The 15,266-nt window shown below is 46.4% G+C and overlaps 1 protein-coding gene across 1 annotated transcript; it reads left to right on the plus strand.

The window, feature by feature from the left end:
• The first annotated feature begins 11,857 nt into the window (after positions 1-11,857).
• Positions 11,858-15,188, plus strand: LOC136464653 (uncharacterized). Its single transcript, XM_066463613.1, has 6 exons — positions 11,858-12,310; positions 13,109-13,199; positions 13,394-13,566; positions 13,754-13,781; positions 13,874-13,982; positions 14,668-15,188. Exons 1-6 carry the CDS (start codon positions 12,026-12,028, stop codon positions 14,747-14,749), a joined length of 768 nt encoding a protein of 255 aa, XP_066319710.1. The 5' UTR covers positions 11,858-12,025; the 3' UTR covers positions 14,750-15,188.
• The last annotated feature ends 78 nt before the right edge of the window (positions 15,189-15,266 follow it).

A 15,266-nucleotide genomic window follows, 5' to 3' on the forward strand; every position in this document is an offset into this window, starting at 1 on the left:
AGAGTCATATGCAACGATCGATCCTTAACCGACCGGACAGGGAAAAACGGTGTAACCAAGCTATAACCCGCATCCGCGGCGTCACAACTTCTTACACCCACCAATACCCAAACCATATCACTGCCCGGTCACCATTTTCCTTTCCACCATTTATATTTTTCCAAGTGATGATAATCCAATAATATATCTTCTATCTCTCACGAGTGATAGGCAATCACTCGACTTCTACCGGAGTCCTGTAGCATAGCATTCTACATGATCCTGTCATACTAGTAAGACTCATAGGATAAAGATAAGTATATGCAAGTGGGTTTCACTCAACTCCTTAAAACTTAATGCACAATTATAATTTAAACTGCAGAAAGTGGGGGTTATGCACTGGGGCTTGCCTGGGTAAAATATAATCAGAAGTTAGCTTTCCATCGTGGCGACATGATCTCCAAAAGCATCATTTCTCCAGCAACTCCCGATGACTCCATGATCCAACGACGTCCCTATTATGATATGCAATGTAATGCAATGCAAAGATATAATTAATTGACTACAATCGTGACTCGTATAAATACGCTTTACGCCTCTCAAGTTAACGAGCTAGTTCTAATGATGACCGTACTTAGGCTACATATTCATGTTGTCGGATAAGACACTATTTCCCCAACAATTATTTTCGTTACATAAACCCAAGTTGTTGCTTTATTTTATTTTATCAATTTAACCTTTATTTGAAATGGACATCATTATCTATCTAGCAATCAACTATTCTAGAGCTATAAAATTTACAGTGAGTACATAATATTGCTAGGAGCCTACTGTACAAATTTTAGATTCAACAATATTACCAATTTAGCATGGAAATTCCTACAAGTTTATATTCTGCAACATTAAGTACCTTAAATTAATTATATAGCTTACAAGAATAATATCACACTATGTGAACCAACTATACTAGCAGGTAGATCATGATTTTAGAAGACTAACAAAACTGGTTTCACCATTTTTAGATCCCTATGCTATTTTATATTTATTTTACAAGTTTACTTCCCAAACTAAATTATCAAGTGCTTTAGAAAAAAACAAAAGGGGCCAGCTGTCACCAAAATGGCCCACAGTAGGCGTGGCCTCAGCGTGGCCCGCTTTTGGCGCATGCGGCTCGGCCCGGCAGCGTGGTGCGGCCCATAGGGGCGCGCGCGGCCAATGGCCCAGCGAGTAGGCAGCAGCCCAGGCACGGGGACAGGGCACGTGGCGAGCAGGCCGGCCCACAGGCGCGACTGATCGGTGGCCCAGGTGGCAAGCAGCTGCGCGCGGCCCAGCGTGGCGCGCAGGCGGCCCAGATGCGGCGTGAGCGGCCCAAGCAAGCTTGCCCACATGGCCATGAACCAAAGAGGGCGCGTACATTTTGCAGAAATGACCCTTCAGTTCTACAAAACCGCTCCGTAGTCCAGTATACCCTATTCATCAGAGCCTAGCGTTTCGCGTTTGGATCCAAAGAAAAACTCTATTCCCATTCCTCACCTTATCTTCTTTCGATACAGAGCAGAGGCAGAGGTGCTGAGGAGGCCAGCTGCCGGCCTCAGAAACGGCTCGACGATGGTGACGCTGTCGTGGGTCGGCGCGTGGGGCAGCGAGGGCACCAGCCGCACCCGAGGGCGTAGGCATCATGACCAGGGATAGCCCGAGGCGGTCCAGCCGTGAGCGCAGGTGACCGGTAGGGGCACACGGAGGCAGATGGCAGTGGTGGAGATGCTGCGGGTCATAGCGAGCCAGGACAACATTTTCGAGTGGTGTGCGGGCCACGGTAAGGTGGTGGTGCAGAGCACGTAGGGCTCGGGCGCGCTATGGGTGGTGCTACGGCTTGTGTGGCGGGAGCTCGCGTGTCGCGACTGGCGAGGTGAGCTGAGAAGGGGGGCGGCGCCGTGGATCAGCAGAAACGACATGGCAGTGGGGGCTCACGCGCTCGCGCATGGTGGCAGGGGTGAACTGGCTCGGCAGCGGGACGCTCCGGAGCGCGACACGGAGGTGGAGACGCGCTGTAAGGAAAATGGACCCCTGGCCCATTTACTTTGGATTTTGGTGTTTGATGACCAACACAACCAAATTGGACTAATGAATTTGCAAGTGTTTGTTTTGTAGTCCAATAGGGTGCAAGACGTGACTTGGACGAAGGCGACGTGATGATCCGATGATCAACACCTCAAGCAAGACATTAGAAGCACAAGAGAAGACCCAAGATATCAAGCAAAGTCCAAGCATGAAGATTGGAACCAAGCCGTACGTAAGATCACGAAGAAACGAGCTCGCAGAGGCGACCGGATGTTGGACCGGACGCTGGAAGCGCGACCGGACGCTGGATCGGTGGCTCAGCAGACAAGCGACCGGACGCTGGACCAGACGCTGGCGGCAACTGACCGGACACAGGGCATCAGCGTCCGATCGAGTACAGAGAGGTTCCAGGCGTGCGAAACTACGACCGGACGCGTCTGGTGGTAGGCGACCGGATGCTAGCTGCATCCGATCGGTAGTTCACGGCTACAACGGTCGGGATGACCAGACGTGTCTGGTCAGGACGATTTCAGCGTCCGGTCAGTAGCAGAAAAGCGAGATTTTGTCCCCAATGGCTACGTTCTTAGTGGGGCTTATAAATACAACCCACAACCAGCCATTTGAGTAGTGTAGAGCTGAGAAAACATACCAAGGGTATTGATACACCATTTTAGTGATCTCCACTTGCATAGAGCTTAGTGATTCATTAGGTGATTAGCGTAGGTGCTTTTGTGAAGTGCTTAGGTTGATTAGACCACCGCTCATGCGCTTGCTCTAGGTTTAGGCCTAGTGTTTAGTGAGGTTTGCATACCTCTTACCAGTCGGTGCTTGCGCGCACCATTGTTGTACATCGGAGGGGCTTGAAGTCTTGCGAGATCACACCAACCGCGTTTGTGGTGTGGCCGCCACCGTGTACCAGAGGGAACAAGGCCCGCGGCGTTTCGGCCGGAAGCTTGATAGTGAAGACGGCGGGGAGCATCTAGGAGAGGCTTGCCAAAAGGCACGTCGGAGACCCACTTGCGCGTGGGGAAGGCCCGAGGCTATCCACGGAGTTACCTGACCAGGAGCTTGGCCCTTGCGAGGGATTCCTTGCGAGGGGCTCCAACGAGGACTAGGGGGAAGCTTGCGCGCTTCTCGATACCTCGGTAAAAATACCTAAGTCATCAACGGGAGTTTGCATATCTCTACCTTGCTCTTTAAGCTTCCGCATTTACATTGATCATATTATTATCATTTGCGGTAGAGATAGCAACACACTAGCAAAACCATAGTTGCACATCTAGATAGATTATCTTTTGCATAGGTTTTGCTAGAGGTAGAAAAAGAGGCCATAATTAAGAGTTAGACTTTTAAGTTGCCTAATTCACCCCCCTCTTAGGCGTCCACATGTCCTACAAGTGGTATCAGAGCCGGTTGGCTCAATTTGGACCCTTGGCTTAACCGCCGTTGAGCCGACGCTATTTAGAGTGGTTGGGATGGATACCGCTAGGCCTCCGCACTTTGATGGTACTAACTTTCCATACTATAAAGCTAGAATAGCTTGTCACCTTGAGGCGGTTGATTTGGGTGTATGGAGAGTCACTCGTGACGGGATGAAACCCATCAAGAATCCCGAAAAACCCACAAAGAGTGATGAAAAAGAAATGCCCTTCAATGCTAGAGCTAAAAATTGCCTGTTTGAATCACTTAGTATGGATGTTTTTAACCAAACATTCACCTTAAATACGGCACATGAAATTTGGTTAAAACTCCAAGAGCTCCATGACGGCACAAGCAATGTCCGTGAGCAAAAACATTGTCTAGCAAAGCAAAACTATGATTCATTTACTATGAATGATGATGAGCTTGTTTGTGATATGTATTCTCGTTTGAATCTAATTATCAATGAGCTCCATTCTATAGGATTATTAAAGCTAGATGATGCAGACATTGTGAGGAAGATCATCTCCATACTACCACAAAAGAAATATGCAAGCATCATCACCATCCTTCACAATATGGAGGACTTGAGCAACATGACCCTGGGCATAGTCATTGGCAAGTTAGTGGCATTTAAAATGTCACGTAAGATGGGTCAAGAAGAAGCCTCTTCATCAAGCAAAGGCAAAGCTCTCACATGTAGCGAAAAAAAGAAGATGAAGGGCAAGAAAGTTGAGATAAGCTCAAGCTCAAGTTCCTCAAGTGAAGATGAGGAGGATGATGATGATGATGATGATGATGAAGAAGAAGAATCAAGGGATGATCAATCTTCCTCCTCCACCTCTGACCTTGATGAAGAATCAATCAAACTTATCAACAAGGTGGAGAAGATGATCCAAAAGCTCAATGTCAAGGGTGTGCCCATCCAAATCCAAGACCTTGTTTTCACCAATCAAAGAAACGAGCAAAGAAAGAGAGGATGCTATGGATGTGGCGAGGTGGGGCACTTTGTGGAAGTTTGTCCAAACAAGCCCACACCCAAGATAAAGAAGAAGGCGTGCAAGAACAAAGCCCTCACATCAATAAGATCATGGGATGATTCTTCAAGTGAAGAAGACCATCACAAGAGGCGAGGGCGCAAGCATTCATCATCTAGCTCTTCACGTATGTGCCTTATGGCATGAGGTAACAAAAGCTCTTCCTCTAGTGAGAGTGATAGTGATGATGATATGCCTTCTTATCATGAGATTGTGCAACAAAATCTTAAATATGCTAAAGTTTGCACTAGTCAACAAAATAAGCTCAAAAGTTTAAAAGAAAAGCTAGATAGTTCACAAGAAGCATACAAAACTTTACTTGAACAATATGAGAACTTTGCTAATCTCAATATTGAACTATCTACTAAAATTGAGCAACTTAAGGCTAGTGCAACATCAAATGAATGCACAATCAATGATGAGCAACTTGCAAAGAAAAATGAAAAATTAAAAGAAAAGTTAGCTAGCTCACAAGATGCTTATAAAAGTTTGCTTGCTAAAATGGAAACCATGTGCAAACATTGTGATGAGCTAACTAATAAAGTTGCTAATCTTGAAGCCGTTAATTCAACCCTCACCAAGGCATCTAAAAAGAAAAATTCCACGGTTAACATGTCTAAAACGGATGTCTCTACTTCTTGTGATGACTTATGTTTAGACTCACCTTTATGCAACCAAGCTTGTGTTGAGAAAGTTGTTGTAGATACATGCACACAAGAGGTTGCAAAGGAAAATGAGCAACTCAAGCAAGAAGTAGCTCGCCTCACCAAGGACTTGACTCAAGTAAAAGGCAAGGCGAAGCAAACTCAACTTCATCAAGATAACACCGTCAAGGGAGTGAAGAAGCTTGATGAAGGACAAACCGTGGTTTGTTACGTGTGCCACAAGGAAGGTCACAAGTCCTATGAGTCCAAGGTGAAGAATGGGGGAGGAGCAAAGAAGAAGGAGAAAAAGCAAACAAGCAAGCTCTCCAACACCTACACCAACAAGGTGGACAAGAAGGCCTCCACACCTTATCTCTTGAAGAAAAAGAAAAATGACAAGATGGTGGCCATCAAGGTGAACAAGCAAGCCAACATAGGGGTCAAACACTTTTGGGTGCCAAAGGAAATCATTTCCAACATGAAGAGCACCAAGAAGGTTTGGATCCCGAAAGGGAAGTGAGGAGTCCGTTGAACTACGGGGAATTTGGAGACTTGGAAAAAGTATGGATGCATTTCGTGGGGTGCATTATGATGGACAAAGTCATTGCCAAGTGGGTTAGTGAATACTATGGACCCAAATTCCCCTTCCCATGTTAGGTAACTAGATGTCATTACTTTCCATGAGTATTTATTTCAATTGATATTGCTTTCAATTGGTATTTTTAAGCATCTAGTTATCTTCCATGCCTATGTTTGCATTTACATGTTTAAATCATTTGCCATACATACAATAGGTATATCTTATGGTAGGCTTGCTCGGTTTCATTCTTAGCCCTTGGAGCAAACCTACATGGTTTAACATCGATTAGAAGCACAGCACATAGCTAGTCTTACATTTTTTATCTAATATGTGCCAAAGTCTAAATTATAGATCATTTTCTCCCAAATATCATCTTCAAATGGTATTTTGATTCTAAAATCAATGTGCATGAGTACTACAAGTATTCCATGCTTGCATGCACAAATTTAGGGGGAGGATCATCTACAAGATGGATGCTTTGAGACTAATACCTTTTCAAGTTTATCATGTGTGTAGTAGTCTCATTGCAAGGAAAATGGAGTCCCCAGAGATAAGCATCATTCTTCATTTGGTATCATCATGATTTGATTTTGATATTTATATGCTTTCTCCATGCATTATATAGATTAAACTCCTTTGTGCAAAAATTTGCCAATTATGCATATGATTTGCCTTCCATTATATGTATGCATACATTTAGGGGGAGCTCAGTCTATATAATGTGAGAGTCAAATTTTGTGATCTATCCAATTCTACATACAAAGGATCACAAAGTTTGACCCTCCCTTGTGCTACTAATGTCTTCCTTTTCGGTGTTTGATGCCAAAGGGGGAGAATTTGGAGGACCAAAGGCAAGCATTAAGTTAATGTCTACAAATGGTAATGGTCTGAGAAAGGGAGGATAGTGGGTTATGGATTAATCTAAGTAATGGGGAGAATTAATAAGAAACAAGGCTTAAATCCATAATACCACATGGGGACTTTTGCAAGGGCAAGATAAGGTTTAAATAGTTTTTCAATTGGCAATAGATTTCAATTGGTATCTGTTAGTCCTACAAGTTGTATCTTCAATTGGTATCAATTGGTATCTTTTTAGTATCATATAACCTTGCCCTTTGCATTGCATCTTAGCAAGTAGATAATTTTTAAATTTCAAATTTCAAGTTATTACTATTTGCTTGCTTTGGTCGTGTTGTCATCAATCACCAAAAAGGGGGAGATTGTAAGGAAAATGGACCCCTGGCCCATTTACTTTGGATTTTGGTGTTTGATGACCAACACAACCAAATTGGACTAATGAATTTGCAAGTGTTTGTTTTGTAGTCCAATAGGGTGCAAGACGTGACTTGGACGAAGGCGACATGATGATCCAATGATCAACACCTCAAGCAAGACATTAGAAGCACAAGAGAAGACCCAAGATATCAAGCAAAGTCCAAGCATGAAGATTGGAACCAAGCCGTACGCAAGATCACGAAGAAACGAGCTCATAGAGGCGACCGGACGTTGGACCGGATGCTGGAAGCGCGACCGAACGCTGGACCGGTGGCTCGGCAGACAAGCGACCGGACGCTGGACCGGACGCTGGCGGCAACTGACTGGATGCAGGGCATCAGCGTCCGATCGAGTACAGAGAGGTTCCAGGCGTGTGAAACTACGCGTCCGGTGGTAGGCGACCGGACGCTGGCTGCGTCCGATCGGTAGTTCGCGGCTACAACGGTCGGGACGACCGGACGTGTCTGGTCAGGACGATTTCAGCGTCCGGTCAGTAGCAGAAAAGCGAGATTTCATCCCCAATGGCTACTTTCTCAGTGGGGCTTATAAATACAACCCCCAACCAGCCATTTGAGTAGTGTGGAGCTGAGAAAACATACCAAGGGTGTTGATACACCATTTTAGTGATCTCCACTTGCATAGAGCTTAGTGATTCATTAGGTGATTAGCGTAGGTGCTTTTACGAAGTGCTTAGGTTGATTAGACCACCGCTCATACGCTTGCTCTAGGTTTAGGCCTAGTGTTTAGTGAGGTTTGCATACCTCTTACCAGTCGGTGCTTGCGCGCACCATTGTTGTACATCGGAGGGGCTTGAAGTCTTGCGAGATCACACCAACCGCGTTTGTGGTGTGGCCGCCACCGTGTACCAGAGGGAACAAGGCCCGCGGCGTTTCGGCCGGAAGCTTGATAGTGAAGACGGCGGGGAGCATCTAGGAGAGGCTTGCCAAAAGGCACGTCGGAGACCCACTTGCGCGTGGGGAAGGCCCGAGGCTATCCACGGAGTTACCTGACCAGGAGCTTGGCCCTTGCGAGGGATTCCTTGCGAGGGGCTCCAACGAGGACTAGGGGGAAGCTTGCACGCTTCTCGATACCTCGGTAAAAATACCTAAGTCATCAACGGGAGTTTGCATATCTCTACCTTGCTTTTTAAGCTTCCGCATTTACATTGATCATATTATTATCATTTGCGGTAGAGATAGCAACACACTAGCAAAACCATAGTTGCACATCTAGATAGATTATCTTTTGCATAGGTTTTGCTAGAGGTAGAAAAAGAGGCCATAATTAAGAGTTAGACTTTTAAGTTGCCTAATTCACCCCCCCTCTTAGGCGTCCACGTGTCCTACACGCGTGAGGCGCCGTTGGGCTGCGGCACGCAAGGACGGTGAGGGCGTGTCGGGTCCAGCATAGGACGGTGCTCTAGGCGTAGCGTGGAGCTCGCGCGGAGGTGGGGGCGACGCAGATGGCTCTAGGATGGCGTGGTGAGGATGATGCAGAGCCGCGCCCGGATGTCAGCGGGGCGACCTGGTGCAGTGGTGCTCGCGCGCGGTCATGCAGGGGAGGGGCGCGGACGTCGGCGAGACGCAGAGGCTCAGCAGGGTGCGGCGCTGGGGTGCCGAGCGGACACAGCTTGGCGGTGGGGCGGGACTGGGGCGCGGCTGTGCGGGGAGGGCAGCGTGGTGGTGGGAGGCGCAGCCATGGTGGGCTCGGTTGCGCCTGTGCGCGTGGGGAAAAAAAGAGAGGCACCGGTGGCATGGGTGGATGGCGCTACCCAGAGGGGGAGCGCGGGCGTCGAGGAGACGGAGGTCCGGCGTGGCCGTGGGCACGTGTGCTTGTGCAAACATGCGACGGCGAAGGAAGGCGTGGCAACGGCGTGGTGCGCGACAGCAGTGTGGCCTGGCGCACGGAAGGCAGCGTGGGAGGAGAAGCAAGGAGGGCACTGGTGCAGCGTGCAGTGGAGCTACGGAGGAGCAGAGGGAAAAAGAAAGCAAGAGCTGGGGCTACGTCCAGCATGCGGAACAGAGGATGCGCAAGCACGAGGGGAAAAGGGAAGAAACGATAGCCAGGCGGTACCGGCCGTGGCCTAGCGGCCATGGCGTGTTGCGGGACAGCGACGTGATGTTGCGGTCCAGAGCAGAGAAGGATGGGGAGGATTTGGCTTGGCCCAAGGTGGCCGGCAGAGCATGTCGGTTGGCATGGACAGCTCCAAAGAAGTGTGCCTACGCGTGGTCAACTGCAACAGCGACGCGGCCGACAATGCGACGACGTCGAGAACAGGCGAGGTAGGTGGGTCGAGTAGCAAGGACGAGTTCCACAGCGGCCAAGGTGACAAGATGGCCAGGATGCTAACCTCTGCCGATACGCAAAAGCAGCGCCACCTGGGTTCGTCACACAGCGCACCGGTTCACGAACAGAGCACCGAACGTAGTTCTTCGTGCGTTCTAAGAGCTTGGGCAACTTTTGGGATAACCCTGCTACGCTAGACCATTCTACGAACCACTCCACATCAAAGTACTCACCTGGATGCAACTAGCGATACAAGAATATAAAGTTAGTGTTTAAGAAATTTTGCTAGAATTTAAATGCTAACACGTCATCGTCTATCGTTTCCGACTTAGAAATTATAACTTTTAGTTTTTAACTACACCCAAGAACTACTCAACTAGTTAATTCAATATAACTCTCCACGAGTGATTCCTTTAAATATAAGTCAAATTCCAAAATCTGAGAAAATCATTTTCAGAAAATTTTCTCAGACCTAAAACGCGGTGCTAAATAAGCTAGTAACACCAGGGGTGTTACACATCCGCACGGTGAGCCTCAGAGGGAGCGTGCCATGGGGTGCCGAGATGGGACCGCTCGGTCTTGGCAGGGCACGGATGACGACAGTGGAACAGCGGTCGCACGGGAAAGGCATTGACACCGCGACAAAGGCAACAACGTGATGGAAAAGCGGATGCAGACGACGACTCGACGGGTAGGTGAATTGAGCGGCGAGACGAGCGCCACGATGGCCAGACGGCGACTGTCGCGGCGTCGGCTTGGCCCCGCGCATGGCCTGGCCGGTAGCGCGCACACGGCAGCCACGCAGCAGCACTATAGCTCAGCTCACCCCTATGGAAGGCGACAACGGCCGGCACAGCCCGGTGTGCGGCCGGCAGCCGACGAGGCTAGCCAACGGGGCAACGGCCATGACTAGGAACGGCCGGGCAGTAGCAGCGTACTCACGTGGTGACTGCGAACCCAGGCTGAACAACCACAAATGATGACGTGCACGCTTTTTAAAGCGAAGCAAAGGATGCCGATCATCTCAACCGAAGTTCAACCAATCCTACTAACCTAAAGTCGACACTACCAGCTAGCTAGCGGAGCAATCGTCATGACCCAAGAGCAACCAGAGAGGGAGATAAAAGGATGCCAACTTGGGTTCGTCGCCGGAGTGCTGGTTCACGAACAGAGCGCCAACAACATGGTTTACAGCGCGTTCCAACAAAGTTTGGGCAATTTTTACGAGAGCAACGTGACATCCAACACAACTTCGACCTATGCCATGCTCAAGCACTCACTTCGATGCAATCAACGATACCAAAACATGCAACTAGTGTTTAAACATTTTTGTTAGAAATTAAATGTCAAAATAACATTGTCTTACTACTTTTCCATACTTAGAAAAGTTAAGGATTTCAGTTGGGCTAAGTAACCATTAATTCTTTAGTCGTAATTTTTAATAGGTCTAAACCTTGTTAACTTGAACTAACAAATATTTCATGCAATAGTCCATACCTTATACTAACCCATAGGAGTAAAATATTTAAGCACCATTTAACTATTTCGCTCAATATAATTCGTCTAAAATGGTATTTTAATAATAGTTCAAGTGTTTGCCGACTTAACGAAAAGAGCTTATCTTAACATCAAATTTGATTTTTGAGCTCCCAAGAACATTAGTTAACACTATTTATTTTGATTTTTCTCCACCACAAAAGTGAGTCACATGGGATTCGCTTATCATTTCACGCGTGTTATAAATTTTTAAAACCCGAAAACTTGTTTGGCTAATTTTTCTTGGACCTAACTCTCGGTGCTACGCAAGCTCGTAACACAGGGGTGTTACACAATATATCTTGGCGAAAAGGTTTTCACATAAGGCGGTTTATTTCAAAATCTGCTCTAAGTTTCTCAAGCAGCTGAAAATCTGTTCCTATAGCGCCTAGAGTCAACCTCCAGTTCTGATGCGAATTTCTCCTGTTGCTGTGTGACTGAGTGGGCAGGGCAGTGACTTTGGCATTGGCAGTTTGGCACTAATAAAGCTGTTGGTCGCTTCCTCCGTCCTACAAAATGACTTCTGTCAGAGGTCCTCTTGACAGTGATAAACAGTGTTATAGTGTCTTCTTTTAGGATAAATTTTAAATGTTATAATGTCTTTCTTTGTGAACGAAGGAGGTGGTCTCAACCAGATGTCCTTGAGAATATATTAGCATATTTGGCATAGAAAATGATTCATATTTAAAGCAATTCACCATCTTAAAAAAAGAATATGGGTCCTCTCCAAATCTCCAATGGGTTACCATTAGCGTCCCTCTCACACATTACTAAAGTCTAAACTACCCAATCATTTGCCAGTAGGAATAATTTCACTCCAAGTAAGTTTTTCCCACCTACGATGACACAACAAGCTCGTAGCCTTAACGAGTCCATGACACGTGGGCCCCCCGCTCCTTGTCCCCACCACTCAGTAGCACGCATCCTCCAAGGAAACTGAGCACAGCGTGCGGGCAACACCACCAACCAGCCCACCGCCGTGTCCTAGGCTCCTAGCTTCGTAACGACACTACCGGCCGTGGGTTATCCCTATCGCCAACAAGCCGCCACCAAAAACAACACGCGCGGACGGAACCAGAAGTCCGCCACGGACACAGCCACGCGCACGTCTCCCTCTCCCCTCTCCCCTCTCCCCTCTTCGCCGTTGGGGTCGGGTGTTGCGAAGTGAGACAAGCCACCGGTCGCCGCGCGACTAGGGTTCGGTTCCCATGGAGCCGGCCTCCTCGTCTGAGCCTCCTCCTCTGGCGGAGGCGGCGGCGAGGCGGAGGCTGCCGGAGGAGCTGAAGCTGCGGCGGAGGACGCTGGAGTCGGTTCTGGAGCAGTGCCAGCGCGCGCTGGAGATGATGCACGAGGCCGATCTGGGGGAGGCTGCAGAGGGGGCAAGCTTCAAGGAGGTGGAGGTGGAGGAGGAGGGGGGCGGCGACGGCGGCGGGGACGAGGACGAGGGGGCGCCGCCGCCACCTCCCTCGGAGACCGACTACGAGGCGGACGAGGTGAGGGGACGAGATCTCGCTGTGCAAATCAATTTGGGTTCGGGTATTGGTGCTGGTGGCTCGATTGGTTGGGGTACTTTGCGGCAGTTAGGCGTTTTCTGAGATGTGGGCGATAGTAGCTTAAACGGTTTAACTGGATCGGAGGTTGCCGCGTGCCAGGACTAGGCCAGATTTGCACGAAATTGCTACAAATTTGAGTGACTGCTGCTCAATTATTGCCTTACTGTTTCTGTGGTATTACGTGCTGGGTCAGCAGATGACTTGGTCATGAAAGTTTGTCAGATATAGTAATAGGTTCTTAAGGTCAAACTTGGAAGCGAAGCAGTTGCTATATGAGATTGCATAGTCCAGTGAAATGTTTCATAGAATGGGGAGATTAAAACGAGATTGCATAGCAGATGAGGCCATGAATTTGGTAGTTGGTATGTATTTTGGTAAGTGATTTGTAATTCCACAGTTTTTCACACTATTATGTATTTAGCAAATAAATAAATAAATAGCAGATGATTCATAGACTTTGGAATAGTTGACATCTTACACTGAATTCCTTGTGCAACATGGGTCCAGGCTATTCATGGTGTGAAGCGTAAACCAACTATAAATTCTGTTTTCCTGGTCATCAGTTTGAGCTAAACTGTTTTCTGGCGCTTCAACTGTGGTCTAAACAGCTTTATGGAAATATGGCAGTCATGCATGTTACCTATTGATGGTAGCATAAATTAGACCAGGCTTTCACTGTGCTTGTTTCTTTCTGTTTTCAAGCCTCCCTAAGGTCTCTACATCTTAATTAACTTGCAGCTGTGTGATCTTCTGAAATCAAGGGTTCAATCACCTGAATTTCTCGAGAAGCTAGATACCCTTCAGAAGTCAGTATATCAACATGGTGCAGGTGCATTTGCTGTGCAAAATTACCCTTTGCTGGATTCAGAATTTAACTGTAATTGTTTTTCATAATGAATGCATGCACTGTCTTGTCCACCTTTTTTTTGTGAATGTCTTGTCCACAATTTAGAAACCCCTATCTGTATACACCGTTCAATTGAATCTGACAACTGAACAGTTCTACAATGACTCTTGTAACAGTGGATGAAATGGTATCATGGGATATTATAAGTGCTGCAGATATATGGGATGATAAGAGTATGAATGTTAGTGATGATTCAGAGGACGGATATGTTCTTGTTAAGCAAGAGGACATAGTTGATGGTATTGCATGCTTCATGGCTGCATACTTGCTTTCACTGAAACAAACTAAGGTATATAAAGTGCAGTTCACTTTCTATTTGCTCATATACATAAGTGCATGATTTGGGAAGGGATGTCTCGTTTCTCGTTTTCATGCATTGACTGCTAGATTATTATCACCTGCAAAGGGTTTTATATCACCTGTTAATTTTTGGGAATCTTCATAGTATTGATGGCACAAAAATTCATATTATGCAGGACCTGACACCCAGTCAACTTCAACAAGGTTAACATTGTGTTCCATTATTTGAGATGAGTTCAGTTATTACTTATTATATGAAATCCTATATTAAGACTCCCCATTTTAAATTTTGTCAGCTCTTAGCAAGACATTTTCAACTAAAAAGAGGAAAAGCAAGCTGCTGAAGGCATGGGATGGAACGAAAGTTGTTTACAATATAGCATCATGGAGCGCGACGGCCATTGGGTAAGTTAACCGTGCTAATAGGAGTAATACTGTTAGTAATTATGGATACAACTCCTGTGACATAATCCTTGTACAGAAATCCATAGATCACGTCAAGGAATGTTTGAATTCCTCTGGCCACTGCCTTATCTTTTATTTCTGTAGAATATCAGAAGCATTTTGACAGAACTCCACGAGCATTTCAATGTAGCTATGCAAAATAGCATCTTCGGACTAGGTTACAAATATCTTCAACTCAATTCCTTATAGTATGAGCAAGCTTCACTGCTCATTAGGCTGCTTGGCACTATACTTGAATGGGCGATACACTAGGACCCTTTAGTTGGAATAGCCTTTCTTCCCAATGAGAGAGGGACATCAGGGCAGCTGGGCATTATCACTCTGATGTGACCCTTTTAGTTTCTGAATTGGGGAGATCAGATTCCAACAACCTAGATTGCTAGCATCAGCTTGATTATAGAATTGTATTTTAATACCTCCGTTTATCCAGGATGTGGGTATTTGTAACAGTATTTACATTGCGAACACTTCCCCACATTTCATTTTGTAAGCACTTAAATTGTTGTATCATTGTCTAGGGAGATATAGTCATGTACTGATAAGTTTCCAATGACCTGCAGGTGTTAAATAGTATTGCTGTAGCCGTTTAACTTGCGCATACTAATTCTCTGTTGTCCTTGTACAGTATCTACCAGAATCCTGCGATTGTACAAGCAGCAACTTCAGCCTTTTGGACATCCTGTCGTGTAATATCAAAGTTTGTGTGAGTAGTCCATGGCTGGCCGGTGCAAATATGCAAACATTGTGTGGCTGTGGCCTGTGGTGATATGCTAAAGGCCTCTCTCTCCCTTTCCAAAGATCAAAGGGAAACAAAAAAAAAGATGCCAAACTTAGTGGCGTGCTTAGATTATGATGTAAATAGCCTGCAAGTTCGTTGATTGATTTAAATAGTGACATCATGTGTCAAGATATCTGCTCAAAGCGCTAAACCACCAGTTACTGTTGATGAACAATATGGGGGCTGATCAGCGGTATCTCACATGCAATCTAAAGATTGAATGGACGCATCACTATCTATTTACCAGTACCATTTGTATCCGACATTCAACAACTACTGTACATAAGCCATCACGCTCAACATTGGTGTATCAGTGTGATTGTAAACATTTCTGATTCATTTGAATAAATTTGCTCGCATTTGTTTCACCCCTTTTCAGGTCGCACCCTACACTTTCTAGCTGTGAAAATGTGCAATATTTGCTATCAAAAATTCATAGAATTGTT

This window comes from Miscanthus floridulus, chromosome 7, assembly GCF_019320115.1.
Source record: "Miscanthus floridulus cultivar M001 chromosome 7, ASM1932011v1, whole genome shotgun sequence".
NCBI lineage: Eukaryota > Viridiplantae > Streptophyta > Magnoliopsida > Poales > Poaceae > Miscanthus > Miscanthus floridulus.